Here is a 22,929-nt window from a genome sequence, read left to right as displayed (position 1 = left end):
AGATATTTAAGAAACAGCACAGTAGGGGCGCCTGGGTGGCTGAGTCAGTTAAGTGTCATGATCCCAGGGTCCTGGGATGGAGCCCTGCTGCAGGCTCTCTGCTCAGAGGGGATCCTGCTCCTTCTTCTCCCTCTGCCCCTTCCCCTGCTCGTTCTCTCTCTCTCTCTCAAATAAATAAATAAAATCTTTAAAAAAGAGAAAGAGAAAGAAACAGCACAGTGTAGTGCAACCCAATTAAGAGGGAAAGGGTTGCTTGGACATGATAGTTATTTCTATCTAAATTAAAGAGGTTAACTTTTAAAAACAAAGAGTTCCAGCATTTGTCACAACTTACGTGGTTGTTCATCATGTATTTTTGTCAGTTGTCTTCTACTTCCGGCCAGCAAGATGTTTTTTCTTAGAAGTTGTGGGGGCAGGGGGCAATATTTAAGTGAAAGGTCTTTGGTCTCAGCTGGGCCCAGAGGGAATTTCAGAAGCACTGTTTGAGCCAGCCCTAAGCTCACCTCCTCATCACGTCCTCATCGGGAGGCGCCTTCAGGATGGAGTCACCTGCCGTGGTCACTTCTAACCTGAGCTTTCCAACCCCAATCACCTCTGAAGGAATTTTAAAAAGGTTTATCCTTAGAGCCAGCTTAAGAAGCTTAGGACGATTTCTGGGGTCCCTACAGTATTCGTTTATCTGCTAGTTAACTGGTTTTAAGTTCCTGTAACAAGAAACAGGGCTTTATGATATTTTAAAACTGCAGGCGCTAGCCAAAAATACCTTGATTTGTTCCCCCCAAATGTCATGAGTCAGTCACCCACAGGAATAACTGACTACTAACGGATCCCTTCTCTTTTCTAGTAAAAGGAGGGGCAAGACACAGGGGAGAGGAAGAGGAGAGAGCAGGATGCCGAAGGTGCAAAGGTCTGTCTAAAATGAGAGAAGTTTGAACCCAGCAGTTGAAGGGGCACTCTAAGAAAAGGGTAGGAAAGATAACCATCCAAGAATTCACAGCTCTGCAGAGGATCAGCCTATTGACCTTGAAGGTCCAGAAACATCAGCAAGGCACAGGATATTTTTATCATGTGTGGCCAGGAATAGCCACAGATCTCATCTGCATGATTTATGAAGGTGTAAACAAAACCAGTACTTTGTTATAGAATGCTGTCTCACTTGCCAGAGGTAGTATAAAGACCCACAGTATCAAATACATGCGTATGTAAGTACAAAAATTGGTAGGCATACATATGAACACATTTATCACTTAAATCAACTTATGTAAAGGCAAGGTAAAACTGTTGGGAATTTCAAATTTGAAAAAGCAACCTAAATAATCCTTTGCATTCATTTTTAAACTAGCATGTATTTGAAAAAAAAAATTCCTTTGGCGTCTACATTATATTTTTAGACTTGAAAAAAAGTGCTTGAACTATAAATTCTAATTTTCCAAAGGTAAAAAATTGAGTCCCAAGGACGTGAAGTGTCCCAAACTTTGTTGATATAGTTTCTGGATAACGAACAACTTTATACCTTGAGAATGACAATGGCAGTTTGAATATACAGAGCCAACTGGTATTTTTAGCCACAAGAAGCCACTAGAAAGGCTCAACGGTCAGTGGTCACCATGTCTAAGGAGAGAGAGTCTGAGTCAGCATGCAGCATTCAAGGAATGAGGGAAGTTAGTTGCATCTTGTATTTGATTTCTGGTGCTCAAATTTCTCAGTATGTATGCAAGGTCTGCTGGAGAATTTTTCCTGTTAGGAGTAAATCATTACATGTCCATTCTGGCCAGGGACCCGCTCACAGAAACTAATCTTATTAAGGCTGTAAGAAATGTTCGACTCTGCTCGTCAGAATGTTACACCCAAAGAGAAGAACGTGGGGAGGGGATGGGAAAGCAAGCTTTCAGACGAGTAAAAATAGGACAAGAAAATAAAATACTAGCCTTAGAGGATTTATGATTAAACAACTTGATAGTTGAGGATTTTGAGAAGCACAACTTAAATGGAACACAGACTTTAGCTCAGAATTCATCTAGAAAAGGAATCGGAGGTTTGTGTAGCCCAATAGCAGAATAACTTTGGGCACACAGAAGTCTTCCTTCTGCTAAGGTGAAAAGCAGTCTAAGCACAATTCAAATGAAATTCACTGCAATCAAAGAAGAAATCATTTGTACATTCTTGGCAGAGTCACCCATCAGTTCATAAAAATGGCTCTTTTAAAGCTGAACTCAGGCCCTATTGCAATGTATTAAATTAGGAATGGCTTTCACTCTCTTTGTACCTAAGTAGCATATCCTGTCTCTATAGGTCATGCGATAGGGCAGCTCTGAGTCTGGAAGCCTGTTTACAATCACTCCTCCTAATATTTTAGGCATGCCTTCTCTAATTACCAAAGTTAGCCTTTCAAAAATTTCTATTCACAGATAATAAGATTCAGTCACTTCTTCAGACAAATGACCTAGGTTCTACATATATGAAGAAGGGAGTTCTTTAGTTACATAAGTGACAAATACTGATCAAGACAAGGAAAAAAAAAAAAGGAAAGAAAAGAAAAAGAAAGTCTCATTTCTGATACATAGAACTCAAAAAAGAGAAACTTTAAATTGTTCAAAAGAGTCAGCTACAGGTGGCTTGAATTTTTAATAATGCTATCTGCAGCACCTCATATTTAAGTCTTAAAACAACCAAAAATGCAAGCGGGCCTGATCTTTTGTCAGACAAGATGCCACAGCAAATGTAAACTACATTTGGGGCGCCTGGGTGGCTCAGTCGTTAAGCGTCTGCCTTCGGCTCAGGTCATGATCCCAGGGTCCTGGGATCGAGCCCCGCATCGGGCTCCCTGCTCAGCGGGAAGCCTGCTTCTCCCTCTCCCACTCCCCCTGCTTGTGTTCCCTCTCTCGCTGTGTCTCTCTGTCAAATAAAAAAATAAAATCTTTAAAAAAAAAAAAAAAAAAAATGTAAACTACATTCGACCTAGGTTTGGGGAATGTGGGCAACATCACTGCAGATTCCAGAAAGTCCTCTCATGGGTACACCTCAGCATCTCATTCCCAGATGATATTATGCAGGAGCTGGACAAGTAACGTCAATGCATGAAGTTGAGCGTGTGTGGAGGCCAACAGGGAGCGCCGGGACCTCTGGTCCAAACTGGAGTGGGCATGTGCTCTCCAAACAGCTATCACATCCTGCTGCTACTGGGGATTTCAGGCCCAGCATTTCCATATCATCCTGTTTTTCAAAACTTTTCAAGGAATCCAGACTTTTGTGTGAAACTATTTGATTTTTTTCTAATGTTGGCATAATTAAAACACCACCGCTTATGTGAATCAAACGAAATACATTCACCTGGACAGTATTTAGCCTCTGGGCTGCCAGTTTGAAAACCCAGATCTACTCTACATTGCTTTTTTTTTTTTTTTTTTTTGGTTTTTATTTTTTTTTTTGAGAGAGAGAGAGAGAGAGAATGAGCAGGGGGAGGGGCAGAGGCAGAGGGAGAAGCAGGTTCCCCGTTGAGCAGAGAGCCTGACGTGGGGCTCGCTCTGAGGACTCTGGGATCATGATCTGAGCCGAAGGCAGACGCTTAACCGAATGAGCCACCCAGGTTCCCCTGCCTTTTTTTTTTTTTCTTTAAGTTACCATTTTTATGAGGAAGAAACCAAATGTCAGAGATGCTGCCTCTGCCAATACTAGAACCCAGGTCTCTGGATTCCAGGTCGGGTTTCAGCCCATTGCTACAATGTTTGTCCCCAAAGTGCACACCCCATAATTTGTTAACTCTTACCTCTGCGAGGCTACACTGTTGCAATCTAAGGAATGGCTTATCGGGACCTTGCAGTACAGTAATCTGCTGTCTTATGACCACCCTGCATTTCCAAAGCTAGTCAGAAATTTATTGCTTTTGTAAGATATTCTAGTCCTGTGATTGTGGTGGTATCAGAAGAGACAGCAAAATATGTGTGATTTCGCTTTCCAATGTCAGAGAAATTGGTGTGCCTAGTGGATGCTTCTTGTCCCTCACTCCCAGTGCCTGAATGGTATGCAGCAGAACGGAGAGCTGCTCCGCACCGAGGCGAGGCGGAATGAGGTGGCAATGTCGTGTGACAGAGCTGCTTGTTTCCAAGAGATCAGAATCTTTATTGAAAGAGCTCCCTTTTTTGATTTCCGTTTCTGGCCCTCAGCAGTTGATAAAGTAGAATTACTTAGCCATTATCAGAAGTAGTTGTATTTCCGCAAAGAGATGGTACTAAACAAGTTTATCTCTACAAGACGATAGAATTCGCACAGATTATAATTCAATCAGACACCTAAAACAGCACACGTATTGGCTGGTAGGCTATGTGCAAAACCTCCAGTCACAACAAAAGAAATAACTGGGGAATATTTCACGTAGTCTGAACAGTGGGAATGAATGTTAGCAAGCGCTGCTTTGGGTGGCTGCAGGTTATGTCTCTATATAATTCACAATAACATTTTTATATACGTGTAATCTTAACAGGATGCCATTAGTCCAAAGAGTCAACCATCTGTGACCTTTGCAATTGTTTGCTAAAACATTCCTGGAAGGTTTAATATACTCTTCAAAGCATATTTCCTAGACTTCGCATCAGTCTTATTAGTAACTGGTCCTGCTACCCTCTTTGAAAACTGGGGAACTGAGGAATGAAGAAGGTTAAAGGTGAAGTCAAAATAATTGAAACCCAAAGCCTCAATCCTATTTAGAATACCAAATTTTGGTATTAGAACTATTTCTCACAACTTAAAAAAAAAGAGTGTAGAACTCAGGAGCTCGATTCTAGCATCGGTCAGCCTGGGGTTGGCTAACACACTGGCTTTATCCCCCACCAGCTGGGAGACCCTGGGCAGATTTCTTAACTTCTCTGAGCCAAATTTCCTTATCTGTAAAGTGGGAATAATGATAATATCTAATTTGTAGAGTGGTTGTAAAGATCTAATGAAATAATATGACAAGGCAAAAAAAAAAAAAAAAAAAAAAACCCACAATACTTGGCATGTGATAAGCAAGCAATAAGTATCACCTGCTATTGTTATTATTAACAGGGAATGGCTCAAATTCAGTGAGTCAGAGGCCTTGGAATAACTACACACTATCATATTCTATAATCAAGTTCCCACCAATATTGTAATCTGGTATTAATTTCCTAATTATTATGTTTCAATTCTGCCTTTATTTTTCCAAGTTCCCCCTTAGTTTGTTGTCAAATAGAAAGAGCACAACTAGAAAAAGAAGATGCTCTTGCCCTCAGGAGCATTTCATGGCTTCATATTTTCATCTCCAGTGACACAGAAGCTAACGGATGATTAGGGACATGGGCATGGACACAACAGTCCTCTGCAGGAGCACCAACAGATAAATGCTAGGTCCTGTGTCTTCCAAGCAGAACGTGGGGCCTGTAATATTTAATTGCAGATAGGAAAATGGAATGTGAAGGCCCGGGTCCTCCCATGGGGCCTCGGTTTGGGAGGGATCACTACTTGCAGATCTCCCTTTGCCAACTTCAGGAAGGGGATTAGCTTGCTAAAACGGTCTCCTAACTGGCCTCCTTGCTTCTGCTCTGGCCCTCATCTGGTCTAATCTCAACCGAGCAATGAGAGGGACCCCTTACCTATGTGGATCAGTTTCCATCCCTCCATATTCAAAACTCTCCAGTGGCCCTTCACCTCACTCAGAGTAAAAGCTGACATCTTTCCCATGGTGTGTAAGGCTCTGCGTGATCTGGTCCCACATCTCTTCTCCCCATGTTTCTGGTCACACTGCTCCCATTGTTATTATTGGAAACCACCAGGCTTGGAATGCCCTTCCTCGAGTTATCTACAATGGGGCTTCCCCTGGTTGCAGCCCTATTAACCTTGCCCTGCTCTACGAGGCACTGGTCAGCTTCCAGCATCCTCTGCAGTTTTCTTACTAATTATGGTTACTGTCTGTGATCTGTAGTAGGAATGTAAGCTACAGGTAAGTAGGGGCTTTCTTCAGTTTTGTTCACTGATATAGCCTAAGTGCCCAGAAGAGTGCCTTGTGCCTAGCAAGAGCTTGATACATATTTGTTGGATGAATGAATGGATCAATGGTGAATGAATAAGTGAATATATACACATGCAGATTCTCGATTCCCAGCAACCACAGCTGTCTTCATGGGAGGAACAACTGGCCAGGGTGAGAACTGGTGGGCAGCAACTGGTTCCCAAGAGTATAAAACCTCCTGTTCACACCATGCAGATGCGAATAGGCGTGCTGCTTTCTCACAGTGCCAATTGGAAAACGGACTGTAGGTTTCGCTTATTAAAAAAAAACACAAAAAACAAACTTCTAGTGCCTTTCACAGAACTTCAGGCCAAGCTAAATTGTCACAATTCAGGATGCCTGTATTCTGGCTCTGCATTCATCCATTAATGAGCTTTGAGGTCCTGGGAAAGTCAATTAACTTCATGGGAACCCAGCAAAATAAAAGACAACTAATTTTCTTTCCAACTTAAAAAATCGCAGCATTAGGAAAAGGGTAAAAACCAGTCAATCCCTGCTTGACCACTCCTCTCTTTCCTTCAGCCAATGATTTCCAAATAAATACCCAGATTTTAACAACTCACCCTCACAAGAAAACCGACGACCCGATCTGGCCCATCTCACAAAAGAAATGATATTAATAGTTGGGTGTAACTCAGCTTGTATTTCTGCAGGTGATTCCTGAAGGTGGTGGTTCCAAAGCTACATTAATGCTTTCTTTTAATTGGGAACCATGCCCCTGACCAAACCAAACACCTCTCTCCAGATAGCACTAGAACAGCTATCATTCTCCACTTCTTATCTGCTGAAGCTTATGGCAATATGGGGTCATTGTTAAAAAGCTAGATTCTTGATGACGTAGAAGTCCTTTAGGAACACAGAGATATTCCAACTTGCGTCCTCTCATCATTTCTGTTGAACCTATAGGTCACAGGTAAAATGAGCTCTCCAGGTACCTGTAGCAATCTGCTTTGTACCAACAATATTAGCAACCAAGTTTGTGGGAATGTTAATCACTTTCCTTTATAGACCAACTATTTTGTCAGCATCATATGCCCAGCACCTCCCTAGGACACTGAGATGCAAACAACACAATCTTTGTACTCAGAGAGCTGACTATCTATGAGAAGCAAAGACAGCCCCATGAAAAGCAATTAAAAAAAGAAGGAACAGAAGTGGCTCTGATATTCAAGTTAAGAGAAAGTTTAGAAGAAAAAAAAAGCAGACCTAAAAAAGAAAAAAGGTTTCAAAAATTAAATTCCTGAAATGACTACCCAGATACAAATATCTTCAACTCCATTGGTATATTATTCTAGACATCCCCACCATTTATATATATAGATGGATAGATACATTTTTTCTTTTTCTTCCTTTTTTTGACAAAAATGAAAATGTGCTTTATCTAATCTAAACCCCATTATAATAGTTAATTGTTTATCCATTGTAAATATAAATCTACAGCATTTTAACTAGCTGATGTGTCCTTTCATAGTGTCCTTTAATGGATTTACTTTAAGCAATTCCTTATTGGTTAATTTCTGCATACATCTTTATGTAGTTACCCAAATATTTATTTATATATGTGTGTGTGTGTGTGTGTGTGTGAGAGAGAGAGAGACAGAGAGACAGAGAGATAGAGAGAGAGAGAGAGAGAGCATGTTTATCCATTTGTATTCTAATTGCCCTTGAGTAAAGATAGAGTACCAACCTCCAACCTTCATTTCCATAAGCAGTGGGTGTGAGTGTCCATTCTGGGTAAATCATTTAAAAAAAAATCTTTGCCAATCTACAAGTTAAGAAACGGTATTTAATTTTTGTTTTCTTTTGCATTTATGTTGTTGGTATGATTCTATTTTAAGAACATCTTTACAGGTAATTGATATTTCTTACTTCTTTAATCGTTGTCTTGTTCTTAACTCAATCTTTCTCTTAGTTTCATATTTTACTATTGATTTATAAAAACTCTCCATTTCTAAAGGCTACTAAATTCTTTCTCATCATATACCAAATGGATATTTTTTCCTAAATCAGTTATTTGCATTTTTATTTGTTTATTATGGTTTTTTTGTAATGGGAAATGTTAAGAAATGTATACAGGCAAGTTCATCAAAATTCTGTTTTGTGGATATGCTCTTGCATATATGCCCTCATATATCTTTCTTTAGTATTATATGGTTACCTCTATTTTCTCCTACTACTTTTACATTTTTAATTTTCACATTTATATCTACATTTAAGAGGCCATGATTAAAATCTTACTATAACTCTTTCAGAAATCACATAAAAATATATAAAATCAATGTGATCATACAAAGAGGGTTTATTTATCCAAAAGTACTTTTTAAAATTTTAAATTTAAAGATGGGACTTATAGGGAAAAGAATAACCAGCAGCTCTTTTCACTACCAAAGATTGTAGTAGTCAATTATCAAATGACATGAAAATCTTGTTATTCTTCTGAGCTAACATTATTATATTCTTTTCGGTCACCAACTCTGGTTCACTGTGTATGTTTTACCTTCTCAGCTGGACCACACATGTCTTTTGCATTAAGACAGTAGACTGAGATTCTTTGATAAATTATCCATGAAATAGTAGTCATGGGATCCACACAATTTAGTATGTAATTTGGCATATAGTAAGCTCTGTCTAATTAAATAAATTTTCTGTGCCAGACACATATTAAGAACTCTAGAAAATGAATAAGATGATAAGTGGTTAAAAGGGTATTTTTTAGAGTAATTAATCCAACAGCAACATATGGGATGAACAGAGATTCAAGAAAGAGAGAGATGGATAGATCAAGTAGAAGTCCACTGCAAAATCTAAGCTTCCACTGAATGGACTGAGGGCCTAAGAATAAATAAAAGTTTCATGGACAGTAATCAGGAAGATGAGAAGACGAGCAATCTGAGCAGGGAAGGGAGGGGAGTAGCGGTTTTGGTATCAGACATACTGAATCTACTTTCAGTGGAACAGACTGTCAAAGATACAGGACGGGGGCACATAGCTAACTGGATAGGAAAGCAACCTCTAAGAGTACTTATACAGTATCAGACTGGGTCAGGTATTTCACTCACAGACTTGGAATTTAAATTTTAGTCATCCACACATTAGTTATAGGCAAGGAAAAAGACTCCAAGAGCTTGGTTAGATCATTGCTCTGCCATTTCTAGCTACAAAGACCTTAGGGCAATTTACTTACCATCTTTGTAAGCCCAAGTTTTGTCATCTAAGAAATGAGGAAATAATAATGTCTCCCTCAAAGAGCTGGAATAAATGATATAATACACAAAAAGCAAATAGCATGATGCCTAAAATACAATAAAAACTCAATAAATGTAGTAACTAGTGGAAAAACCAGAGACCTTAACAACTTGCTCTAGGAATGGTCCACATTAAGGGATAAAAAATAAAGATACTTAAAAGATGGAGGGGCGACTAGGTGGCTCAGTCTGTTAGATGTCTGACCCTTGGTTTTGGCTCAGGTCATGATCTCAGGGTCATGAGATGGAGCCCCATGTCAGCCTCCATGCTCAGCGTGGAGTCTGCCTAAGATTCTCTCTCTCCTTCTCCCTCTGCCCCTCCCCCAACTTGTCCATGCACGAACTCTCTTTCTCTGTCTCTAAGTAAATAAATAAAATCTTAAAAAACAAGATACTTAAAAGATGGAGAGGTATTAGTGAAATGGGAAAGAACTTTGAAAACACAATGTTATGGAAATCAGGGGGCTAAGAGTTTCAAAGAAGGAGTTAATTAATCCAACATGAGGATAGAGAAATGAACCATTTGGCCCTGGTTGTTCCTCATGTAAGAAACAAATTTGGATAGCACTACATACCCAAAGTTGGTCATCCATGCCTGGTGGGTTCTTTTTGATAAAAGCACCATAGTATGTAGCAATATTCCGGTGATGAGAATATTTCTTCAACATGTTAATTTCTTGTTTGATTTCTTCCTCTTCATCCTGTATTGGAATAAAAATATTCTTTTGTCATGAAAATCCATTGTCTTTAGTAGGATTCTGTTTTTTATCACCATCTATATCAACTATGTAATAAATTCTTCCTTAAGTTCTTCTGTGGTGATAAAGAAGCATAATTATTATGTAACTTGACTTTCTCTCTTGACTACAAAGAAAAAAATTACAAGACAACAAATTGGCAATCTAAGAGGGTCTTCTGTTTGTACAGCAAACAGGCATAGCATGCAACCTGCTAGAAAAAAAGATCTCATCCTTTCACCTGGAAAAGATCAAGGTAGACAGACTATTGAGATAAAATTCACTCTCAGCTTCTGGGAACTATGTCCACTGACTACCTACAACTGATCATATCTAGTATAGGAAAGATTGGGGAAAGAAAAAAAAAAATACAGGCTCTGAGATTTAAAATTTGTTAGGTTCATTTTCTTTGAAGCCTACTTTTATTGAAGTCACTGACTGAAGATGATGAAAGTCAGATGGGAAAGGGAGCGAGGGTAGTTCCCTGGATCTGAGAAGTTCACAAAACAGGAGTACTCATCTCACCTTCAGGAAACTAAACATAAAAAGAAAGGGGGAATGTGGTAGTGCCATGGATGTGAAAAGAGGTAACTTTCCTACAGACTAAGTTTCCTGATGTTCAGGTTTCATTCATTCTGAATTTCAATTTGGAGTCCATCAACTTGGGCCACTTTTGGAAGCCCTGGCACTACCAGCGGAGTGTGCATGTGTTCTCCCATAATTTTATTTTGATAATGTACACATTAGCTGGACTGTAAACTAGTATTTTATTTCTGAGATTGGTGGAAAAAAATTCCATCCCAGGAGAGTTGTTTTAGATGCAGCAGTAGTAACAATGATCTCTGCATGTAGGTTGTTATATCACCTTTACCTGAAAGGCTGCCCATGCTGTGTCCCTGTCTGTCCCCTTACACCTTGAGCTGCTCAGCCTCACTTCAGTGTCTACAATGTTGTGCCCTTCTGTGGTCTTCCACGAGATGTCTTCTTTCCCCTTCCTCATCTTCACTTAATTTTTACTCATTATTCCTATTGAGTTTATATGACCCCCCCCTCAGGGTGTCTTTCCTAATTCTCTCAGGCCATGTCAAGTCCCCACCTCCCCCCTCTCCCCCGCCACTATATCTTATCCAACCCCTACACTTCACACGCCCGCCATATTTGTTGGTCCCGGTATGGAGATGTGTCATAATTGCTGTTTTACTTGACTCTCTTCTCCATGGATTGTAAGCCCCCCTCTGCCTTCAGGTCTCTGTTCCAGAGTCCCTTCCCCAGCAAAGCTCCCTGATCTGTCTGACTTGGTTCAAGCCTCGTGGATCATCACGTGTGTCTCCCTTTGTAGCACCTTTCCACATTTACCCCTCTGACCATTTGATTAAACGCTCTCTTCCCCATCAGTCCATAATAACTGTAAACACAAGAATGGTGCCTGCTTTTGCTCCTTGTAACACGCCCCACCCCAGGCAAAGTGCCTGTAAAGAAACATGAATGAAAGAATGAACACCTGCAAAGGGTGAGCTGCTTACAGCAGCATTAGTGGGGCTTGAAAAGAAATGGTAAGAATGAGATGAGAAGAATGGTGAAATGCTGACATTTCCTGACCACACAAAAACGAGTTTCAGTGAAAAACTATGGAGATTTGCCTGCCAACCTAGGAGAATGAAACATGTTACACGTCACATGGCTTAACAAAATAGAAGACTAGGTGATCTCAAAATAGAATATAAGACTGGGGAGAGGCGCTGAGCTGAGGAGAAGCGTGTGGCCCTCAAGGTGAGGAGGGGAGTCTAGGAGGGAGGGGCTGGGATGGTGGCTGAGGGAGGAGATGGCATACTGCTGACCTGCCCCTATCAGAAACTACCCTGCAGCTATCAGAAACTACCTACGCCTTCGCTGTTGGCCTGGGGAGAGACTGACCTTCACAGACCTTCCACTTGGCGAAGGGTCCCCGCAGCACGCCTCAGATGTCTTACTATGGTGCATACTGAGCTATGGATCTCAGTGGGGCCAAATACCATGTGGGGCCAAATAACTGTGGATGAATGTGGGATGTGAGCAGATGTATGTTAGGGAAGCCTAAACAGAAGGGGAGAAAACAGACCTGAGGGTTTCCGTGGGCAGCCTGGTATCGACAGCTGCTTCCATTAAAGAGGCAACTACATGAGACAATAAAACACCCCTCCCTCTCCCACGGCAGCCTGCCAGTCTCACCTTCAGTCATTCTTAGTGACAAGTTGGTTCTACAAGCATTCCTGCGGGCCTCCTAGGTTCTCAACAGGATGGAGGGTGATGTGGGAGAATCCATGGTGGGGGGAGGGGGGTCTTTAAAAAGTTTACTGTACTATTAAGAAAATGAGGCTTTATGAAACAGTTAAGTAGCAGTATAATTCAATATATATTTAAATCCAAAATAAATAGTATCGGAGATCAGAATGAAGGCAGCGTGCTCTCCATCACTTTGCAAAGGTAAACTGAGGCAATATGAAAATGAAGAAAACATATGCACTGAGTCAGAAAAATGAGGGTGGGCAGGTGGGGTGCATGTTCTCTTTGGGCTCCACGATCCCAGGAAAGTAACTTACCTTTTACCACCTCAGTTTTCTCTTCTATGATTAGATACAGATTTTATAATAGTATTTTATTATATGCCCCAGTCTTTTGCGATATTTGAATGAAGTATGTGAAAGTTATAAAGTGTAATAGAAAATAAACATTATTATTAATCTTGTCAACCAAAAAATAAATAGTAACAAGGGTGGAAGAGCAGGAATGAAAGTATCTTGAATTTTAGTTTAAATTGCACGGTTTCCAAATCCAATTATGGAACCACTGTGGGCCATGATTATGTAGCTCTAGCACAGAACCTTGATCTTGATCTTATAGGACCTTGTAAGTGGGCATGCATTTTATCAGGCTACTATTTATACCAATTTCTAGTCTAGGGCAGTGGTGGTAGAAAGTTAGTCAGTGGCATTGAAAGGGACACACTTACCAGTAACTACAAGAACTTATTTAACCACTTGACAAGCAGTCTACCCTCTCACAACGTGGCTATTGAAAAGCACGAGTTATAATGCTTTCAAAAAGACAAAGACAACAACAGAGGCTAGAGTTAGATTACAAAGTTATACGAGAAGGATGTCTTCTGTTTTGTAAATGGATTATTTTCATGTCTTAAGAATTAAGCAAAAGGATCAAGCCCACCGGGAAATTAATGACCTCTGGGTCATAATGAAAAACAAAGTAATGGTACCAAATTGTCACAAATTTTAAGAGGGACTAATTTTAATAAGCCAAGTCTGGTACACTAGGAAGAACCATTACTTCAGTCATGAGACTTCAAAATCTAGTCCAAGCTGATTCATTATGTACCCTCAGACATTGCATTTGGACTCTCTAAATATCAGTTATGTGAATGAAAATAAGAGTATCTATTTAAACCACCTCTCAGGCTTAGAAATTATCAAGTGCTTATTAAACATAGCTTTATTATCAAAATAAAGAAGACTTTTTTTCTCAAGAACATGGGAATCTATTTATTGCTTAGATGTGGGTGGGGCAGGGGTGGAAAGGCCGTGATATTTGGCAGCCTCCCTCATGAAAAGATGGGAGTCCTTTTCCTCTGCTTGTCTCTGGGCTTGGCCATGTGACTTGCTTTGGCCAATGGGACATTAGCAAATGTGATGTAGCAGAAGCTGGAAAATTACCTGTGCACTGGGGCTAGCTCTCTCTTATTGCTTGCAGAAAAACCTTCCGTGTGAGAAGCCAGGACTGGCCTCCTGGAGGATGGCAAACCATGTAAGAGAAAGTGGTTTTCAAATGCAAAGAAATGGATGCTTCCAGGAGATGCTTTTAAGCCACTGACTACCTCTGATGATGCTATCATATAATGATATGATACTGTGGTCAGAAAATATAGCCAAAGCCAACCTTATGTAACGTTCGCTATGTACCAGAAACTGTGTATTTAATATACAAAACAGCTCTGTGAAGTAGATGATTTAATGATCCCATATAAGTGAGGAAAATGAATTTCAGAGAGGTTAAGTAACCCCCCAAGTTCATTTGTCTATTAAATGTTAAAGCTAAGACTCAAAGGGAGATTCGTCTGACTCCAAAGCCATGCTCTTAATTCTATACTGAAAACTCCTAGACAGAAGAACAGTTACCCATGATGATAAAACTAAAGCTGCTAATCATGAAGGAAGTGTCTGGGAGCATTTTAAGCCAGGGATGAAGAGAAACCTGTCTTTGGTCCTCCAATTAAAGAAACTCGTTAGCACACAATAGTATTTGTTTATGAATGATATCAGGGGATAAAGGAGAGATTTTAAGTTGCATATTTAAGACACAGGGAATATACATTAAGCATCTACAATATGCTAGGATTGAAAAGTGGAATTAATAAGATACTTAATATTAATGTGCTCTATAACAAAGAGTTTGCCCAGCATTTAGCTCTCAATCCATGGGACAAGAATAAAATTGTGTAACTCCTATAATAATCCAAGGGACTGGTCAGTTTGAACTCAGAAGAAAGTGTGAGATGTAGAGACTCATAAATGCCACTTCACCCTAGGGGTGTGGAGACCGGTTGGAAGCGCCTCTGCTGCCCTCCATAGCACTTGCTGGCGTTAGGCAGGTGTTTGTGTTAACTTCCCCATCCTTCTCAACTTCACTGTTGACAGAACATGACACAAAGGTGAAGATAATTTATTGTTAAAGAATCACAGGCATTAGAATGTGAAGAGATTATTGACATTTCCTAGGATGTAATTTTAAAATGTTTTAAAATAATTTGTAATAGTGAAATCCCTTCCTCCAGTAGAAATTTTATTCAGGATGGCAACATAGAGCATCAATAAAAACTGGATTTTTAAAATCAGTAACATTTATTTTTATGAGTTTAACTATGTCATATCTCGTTACAAAATTAATCAGTGACAACAAAGAAACTCTTTTAGTGAATACAAAATTAGAGTTTTTGAAAGCAATACAGAGTCACATATCAGCTTCAATATCTCATTAATTTTCAGTTTTGTTTTGTTTCCAAAGGAGAGAGAAAACCTACATTCCTAAGATAAGTAATTGCAAATTTCTCTTTTTAAAGGGAAGGCTTTGAAATTTCAGTGGAAATTCTTCTTACTGAATGAAATTCTGCACACGAATGGAGGAACCTAGCAGTATAAATTAAGAGGTTGCCATATTCCAGTGTTTGTTGGTATATAGCATACAGTTTGAGGTTTGTTTTTTTTATCACAGTTTATTAAATATGAAAATGTACTAAAAATTAAATGATAATTAAGCATGTATGGATCTCCTCAAATTATCTCAAGGTGAGGTTATACACCTATAAATTATACTTTTACAGATCAAAGGAAACAGACCCAGAATGAGTCTGAATTCTGAAGGCCTTGTAGGGGTTACCCATTTAGGAAGAGAGAAAAGCGTGATGCGGTGTGACTAAGGAGGGAACCATTTTTCTAGCAGAAAACTAGTGATTGCCAAGGCCCTGTAGCCGGAAGGGGTGTGGCATGTTGCCTCCTACAGGGATTGTTGGTATGGCCGAGAGAAAAAGGAAAAATGTCTGCAAGAGACACTAATAATAATAATAATACACACTGAACATAGCGTTCTACATATTGTTCTCAAATGCTTTCTTTATAAATAACTCTGCTCACCTCTCACACAAACTTTATGAGAGAAGGGGTATTAGCCACAAGGCAAGGTTAAGCAACATGCCCAGGGTACAGGAGCCCTGAAATGTCAAAACGAGGATAGCCCCAGATGCAAGTGCCAATCTGCAGTGCTGCCCTTGACCGTGAGGCTAACCTGCTGGGAAATGCTGTTCCTCAGAGAAACAGCTAATGCAGCCGATGTGTCTTTTTCTCACACCCAAGCCTCCACTGATGGCAACTCCCAAGAAAACCATGAATTAAAAACAAAAAACAAAACAAAACCCTATGCTCAAGTAACCCAGAAGTAAATGACTGCTACCCCTCGTAGTGTTGTCACTAACTTGCCTGAAGTCTGCCATAAATGAAGTGGCTTATATTGCCCTAAGCCACCTCTCTGACATGTTGTGCTTGCACATAGGACAAGCCTACACATCCAGGCCATATACCCAGTGTGCGTGCCCATGTGTGGAGACCTGGACACACATAAGCCACCAAGAGGGGTATATATAATCTGTAGGCAAGATAGGGGGAGACACGTAAGTGCACATGTAGTGGGCAGCTCAGCTTGTTCATTTTTAGAACTCTAGACGCTTTCCAAATTCTACATGCTCTATACCATACAGAACTGAAGCACTAAATACCTCCCCAAAGGCAGAGGGTATTATGGAGACAAAAATAACATTTGTTTATCTTTGTTAAAAGTTCTCATCATGTGCTTTATCGGATGGTCTGTCTTTTAAAGACACCTACCCAAAGAGCCCCAAAGGAGTCCCAAAGAGGTGTGTTCAGAAGGGTCTCTGCAGCAGAAGGGCCTGCAGTGGGGATTCCCAGGCATTGTTGAACCCACCAGAGGGTCAGACTCCTACAGCTGAGAATGCCCTTCTCCCAGCCCCACCAATGCAGAACCAAGATCTACTCATCCTCGGATCTCACGTAGCTGTCACTTTATCAGGAAACATACGAACTGCCCAGATAGATTATAGTTTCCTCTTAAATTCTCTCTTAATACTCTCTGCACACTCCTTAAAAGTTCACCAGAACTGTGATTCAGTCATCGTTCAACTGTTTGTTAAGTGTCTTTTATGCATGCTGGAATGTAAGATTCCAGAAGACAGTGCTCGTGTCTCTTCTTCTCACCACCATCCCTCTAGAACATAACACACCCATCACTCCTAAATGAATGAATGATTATGGCTTCAGTCTTCAGCTTCTGGAGGAATCTAGCCACACATTCTCTCCTAGATCCTGCTCTATACTAAGTCATTTTGTATATGCTTGGGGTGAGCCTAATATTATTCGGGGGAAGACTAATAACTCTGTAACTGAAGCTTATGACCAGGCTCCAGCTCTCTTTGGGGAGTAAAGAAGTGGTTTCCCAGGAGCCTCTGGTAGAGGGTTTGCCCATAGTTAATGGGGTCAGTGAATGTTTGCTGGTGAAGACAAGGCTGAGTCAAACTATTTACACTATTAATAAGTAGGTAACCCAGGTATGGAACATAGTTCCTAGCACATGCCGCCATCCCCATACTCTCATCTACTAATGACAGAAGTTCAAGGCACTCTCTAGAATCCTCTTTCCATTCATACTGCCTGCCCCATTCAGGCACTCACTGTATCTTTCCAGGACGAATAATCAAAATCATTTTTTGAGGACCTGTTATGTGCCGGGCACTATATATTCTATCATTTTAGCCTCAACACAAGTTGGTGATGTTTGTATTTCCACCTAACAGATAAGAAAAATGAGACTCAGCAAGGTTAAGAAAGCTGCCCAAGGTCACAGTCAGTAAGGAGGGTGTGATCTCAGCTCTACCTGAGTCTGCAGGCCAAGCTCTAGTGGTATGCCCTCAACTTTCATTCCTATAACTGGGCTGGGGGGTGGGGGTGTGTGGACACACCCTAACTGGCTGAATTTGAATTCCAACTCTGCCATTTACTATCTGTGGGGCTTGGGCAAGTTACTCAGGCTCTTCGTGCCCTCAGTTACTCATTTGTAAAATGAACATAGTAGCAGTGTCCACTAATGGGAGTTGTTTTGAGGATTAAATGAGCTAACATATGGTTAACAAAGTACAACAATGCTTGGCACAGGATAAGTACTCAGCCATTTTTATTTTGACCATGGTTGTTGTTGCTGTTATTACTATTATTAATAATGTTATGTTCTGTGCTAGTCATCACTCCACCGAATGGCCTCTTTCTGGGAGGGAGGGACCAAACATGCTTAGAGCATGTGTCCCCTGACTCTTCCAAACAACCCAAGATGAAAAGATTTTTTTTTTCTTTTTGTCCAATTTCAGCAAACATTCACTGAACCCATTAACTATGGGCAAAGCCCTCTACCCGAGGCTCCTGGGAGACTACTTTTTACTCCTCAAAGACAGCTGGAGCCTGGTCATAAGTTTCAGTTACAGGAATTCAGTAAGCAAGACAGAAATGGGAACTCAGTCAAGCAGGGTTTAAAATGGATCCTCCTAGTAGGCAAACGTTTAGTAAATGCTTATTGAATAAATTAATGGAAAAATTCACACTAAATTAAACACTAAATGCCCTTCTATCTTAATTGGAGACCAACAGCAATGTGGTGGAGAGGATGGACTTCAAGGATAGAGTTAAACTGCTCAGGCTGAGATAGCCACCCCACCATGTTCATGTTACATTGAGCAGGATACTTAATATGCCTGGTCTTCTCATCTGTGTAATGGTGCTGTTAATGGAAGCTGTTTTGTAGGTTGCTGAAAGGATTAAATAATCAATATATAGAAAGGATTTAAAAGAGTCCTGGCTCATAATAATCACTCCACCAATGTTAGTTACCATTATTATTACTTTTGGCTGAAACATAACAAAGGCCCTTGGAGAGGCACTTAAGGACCAAATTGGTTTTAAGCACATCCACTACAACAATATTTACTATCATAGTGTTGTAATTCTCCTGGTTTTGCCTACTCAACCACTTTCCCACCCTATTCTCAAATATCTCATGTGCTTTCCTTTGAGGAAGCTTCCTTTCCAACCCTTAATCCCTATAGGTTCCAGGGCCAGGTACCCAATCCAGATAAGGAGGAAGGAAAACAAGGGTTGGTTCAGGACTGGGGACATGACCCAAGCTGCGCTGCTGATATTCAGACTGGCACTTTGCTGGGACTAACAATAATGAACTAATCAGAAAGTGAACCTCGAGCTGTTGGTGGGGAAGAAAACAGAGCCCAGCGATAGAGAGAGATGACGTTCCTAATCACATCATGTGACTTCTAATAAATTCCATTTTCAGCTTCATTTGGTTTGAGTGTGGCTTTGGTACTACAACCCAAAGTGTCCTGAGGAATAAGATCAGAGCCAATCATTGTAAAGGTGAAAGCCTATGACATTAAGTTATGATCTCCTTAAGTCCTGTGTGGGCTTCAAGGTATCATTGTAAAAGGACTAGTTTACACCAGGAATTTTTCTCCAAATGAAAATGAGGATTATTTGTAGGGTTATCAGAGAACCATAGTCTCTCTACATATGGTGGCCAGGAAGCAGGGAATATAAAAGCCCAGAAAAGTGCCCCTCCGACTTTCACAAATCTGGAGTTCCTTGAGGGGCTTGTAGAAAAGGCAGGTTCAGAGACTCTGCCCAGAAATTCTACAGCAGGTCTAGCAATCTGCATTTCTCATGAATACCACCGGAGGGCTGACCGTTCACAGAAGCTGGTAGTCCACTTTGAGAAACACCACCCGAGAGGGCCCAATTTTGTTTAGATATTGTAGGCAAATCTAGAGTACACAAACCCAGCTGGGAAGGAATCCCCAGAAAGCTGCGAAGTGAAGAAATTCTCATAATTATTTCAGGAACTAAAACAACTTCAAAGACTGAGTCTGAGTTGAAGTACTAATTCTGAAGCAAATATTGGCAAATTTGGAAGTGTCTCAGCTCTAAAACCGGAAGAGCAGAAGCATTATATCCAGTTCTTTCTGTGGCTAGTTTCTATTAAGAAAAGAAAGAGGAAGTGGTGTAGAGTAAAAACAATAATCTAAAAATTGATTTCATGCTTATGGTTTTATCAATTTCATTACAATAAACTATAGTAACTGCAGTAGATCACTGCAAACAATTAACAAAGACGACCTTTGAGAATTCATCTCCGTTTTTAACAGAGCAGCTATAATGAGCACAATTATAATAATTGGTAAGAAGCTTTTGCAGCATTTCATAATACACAAAAGACAACGTGGCAAAATGAAATAGATTGTTTTCCGAGGCTACCACACGAATTTCACAAAGGAAATCTTATGCTGACTGTAACGTGTAAGGGGGGGACACAAAAGTCATTTGATGCTGTTTATCAGACAACATGGGAAAGAGAAAACTATCTCCTGATGTGATGTGATGTTCATATTTATCTTTGTTAAGGGTCAGTGATTACAAAATAGTCAGTGATGTGCGTAAATCAGGGAAACTACCCAGCCCTTTCAACAAGGGTTCCCTAAGAAAATCAAGTCCAAGTACCATAAAGCATCCACTGTATGCAATGGACTGACTCGCCTATGTACTGACAACAGCCTTGGTTGGCTCTGTACCATCCTCTGCAGGCTTCAGAAAAGAGTTTCTCTGCAGAGCTTCACTCTCTTTTGGAACCCAGTTTAGAAAGGCTAATTGATACTCTTTAAACTGAAAATACATATGCTGGGATAAATAGCTGCGTTGATTCCAAAGCAAGGTGGTCTAACAATAGTAAGTGGTTCTTCAAGCAACTTAAACTCTCAAAAATAGAACCAGAAACTATGACAGTAATATTCAGTGCTTTCAAGTCCTACTTTATGCCTCAACATACAACTTTGAGCACTGAGATTAATGATGTCCGTGGAAATCACTATAGTTCCACAGAACCGCACAACAGAACTTTATAGCACGAATGTCTTGGAATGTCCACACCCAGTAACTGTTAAATTGCTAAGTGCATTACATTATGTGGAGATCTTATACAATCCAAGGAAAATAGAGTATTATGACTTTGGCAGAACTGCAAAATAAATTCTGATTTGTTTTGTGGTAAAAACTTTGTAAAAGGTTTCCATATTTATAATGGGTTTCTGCGTAGAGATTGATAGTATCTGATCTTGATTTTTTGTGTCAGATCTGCTAACTGATCACACCAATATCCATTCTCCCTCCACGTCTAACAGAACGCAGATTTTTAACTGCACCTATTGGGAGAATAATAGACTATATTTCCCGGTTTCCCTTTGCTAGGTATAGCCAGGTATACCCCAGCTAGGTATCGCCAATGAAAGCAGAAGTTAAATAGAAATGTTGTGTACAGGTAGGAAAGATTTTAGTGGAAGGAGCTCTTTTCTGTATCCTTCTGCTTTCACCCACTCTCTCCCCTTTTCTTGCTGCCGAAGAATGTGATCCATGGAAATCTGACAACCACTTGAACCTTGAGTGTGGAAGCCACTCCACCACATTGTTGCCACACATCCCTGGGCTGTAGATTCCAGATTCCCTTAACATGAGAGAGCAAGACACTTCCCTCGTGCTTGAGCCTTTGTGATTTTGCATTTTCTGTTTCAAGTGGCAGAACCTAAATGTAATTAATAAAATATACATGCAGTTTCTTATTCAGTAAAGGCAAGGTGAATTAATAAACTAATAGGGATTAAATATTTGAACTGGTTTGCAACCTTCGAAATTTGAATAATGTATTTATCTGTATTTATAGATCAAAATGTATTTATTTATCAAATACAAATAAAAGGAAGTAGTACTTTATCTAATGCCAATAAATATGGTAATAATTTTTTGCTGGTGAAAAATATATATAATTTAAAGACAAATTCAGATCAATAATAAGTAAGGAAAGGAAGTCAGTACAATGTGTGGTATAAATGAACATTAGTGAAATTAATATTATGGGAGACAGGGTACCATATAATATATACTTATCAAAGGTAACAGACTGGGCCAAAAAAGACATGGACTGAAATCTGACAAGCAGATATATTGTGTGCCTTTTTTAATCTGTATGTTGGTTCTTGATATCTTTGTGTGATTCATTCATTCTATGTCTATTTACATTGAATAAACCACTTCCGGGCTGAATGGAAGACTTTGGTCTTTTAGCTTTTATGTATGGCAGGCAGACATCTTAGAAAAATCCCCAGAACAACAGAAAATTATTAACATGCTTTTGATGTCCAGTGAGTCCTTTCAAGTCTGATTTTTGCTCTATACTCTCAAAAAGGCATTAAAATATTTTAAATAGATCTAGCAAAAAGGATTGAAAGCATGAGATTTTATTTAAAATAAAGTCTATTCCTTAGATTGCTTTTGATCATCTGGGCAGAAATTTTATTTCAGTGTTGTTCCATAATAATAAGAATTTTTGGTTGTTGGGATTATTTGGTCAATATTTTGGAGGAGGGAAATATTCATGTGAAATAGCCTAATCAAATTGCAGTAGCTACACAAACTTTATCTACTCAGTATTAGGTTGACCTTTGGGAAAACTGCTAAGACCCATCTCTTCTGTGTAATCTCAGTATTACTCTTTTAATACCTTCAAATCAGAAGGCAGTGTTCTGTCTTCATATGCAAATATCTGTGGTTGTATTTATGTAAATTTTCAACACACATTATTCACTCTAACTACGTAAGGCAGTGGGTAGGTATCTAATTTAATTAGAGTGATTTATCCATGGTCTTCTCCGGTCAGCTGTTCGATACTCTTAACTGCTTTATGTTAATTAAGCTCAGTGGGGAAAGACTTTAGATGTTTAAGAAGATTCTATTTCTGAAAAATGATTTTTTATCACTAATTTCTCTATCACAAATATATAGCTACTGAGATGGCAAGATAAAGGTACGTTACCCCTGTGACATCCATAACCTTAATGGCTGCAAGCTGGCCCGTTTTAACATGACGACCCTGTAAAGAAAAAAAAATAATAAAAGACTTTAGTTGTGATAAGCAATGTCCACATTCAGTCCCACCTATAGAGATCAATTACCTAGATCACTGTTACAGAATACGGTTGGGGAAAACGGACACACACACACACACACACACACACACACATCTTTAGATGCTTCAAGGATCAATTTCCATTTAGTGTTTACTTTGTAAAACATCTCCATCACTTAGTTTTTGGGTTTGTTTTCATAGTGATTGTTAAGCTAAACAAAAAAAGGCAATGTTGAATAATTTGGTTCTATCTTCTCTCCGAGGTGGTAGGTAAGGGCATGTGTGGGAGGAAGGGGAGGTT

The 22,929-nt window shown here is 39.7% G+C and overlaps 1 protein-coding gene across 7 annotated transcripts in view; it reads right to left on the bottom strand.

The window, feature by feature from the left end:
- Window positions 1-22,929, bottom strand: part of TNIK (TRAF2 and NCK interacting kinase) — a 383,893-nt gene that overhangs the window by 131,714 nt on the left and 229,250 nt on the right. For all 7 annotated transcript variants that reach the window (XM_032407214.1, XM_032407215.1, XM_032407217.1 and 4 more), the window contains 2 exons: window positions 22,536-22,592; window positions 9,846-9,971 (listed from right to left, as the gene is read on the bottom strand). In XM_032407214.1, the coding sequence (XP_032263105.1) occupies window positions 9,846-9,971; window positions 22,536-22,592 (183 nt within the window). The remainder of the gene's footprint in view (window positions 1-9,845; window positions 9,972-22,535; window positions 22,593-22,929) is intronic.

The sequence above is a fragment of the Phoca vitulina genome, unplaced genomic scaffold, assembly GCF_004348235.1.
Source record: "Phoca vitulina isolate PV1807 unplaced genomic scaffold, GSC_HSeal_1.0 scaffold8, whole genome shotgun sequence".
Lineage (NCBI taxonomy): Eukaryota > Metazoa > Chordata > Mammalia > Carnivora > Phocidae > Phoca > Phoca vitulina.
The sequence above is the reverse complement of the archived record's forward strand: the minus strand, read 5'-3'. Positions and strand labels throughout refer to the sequence as shown.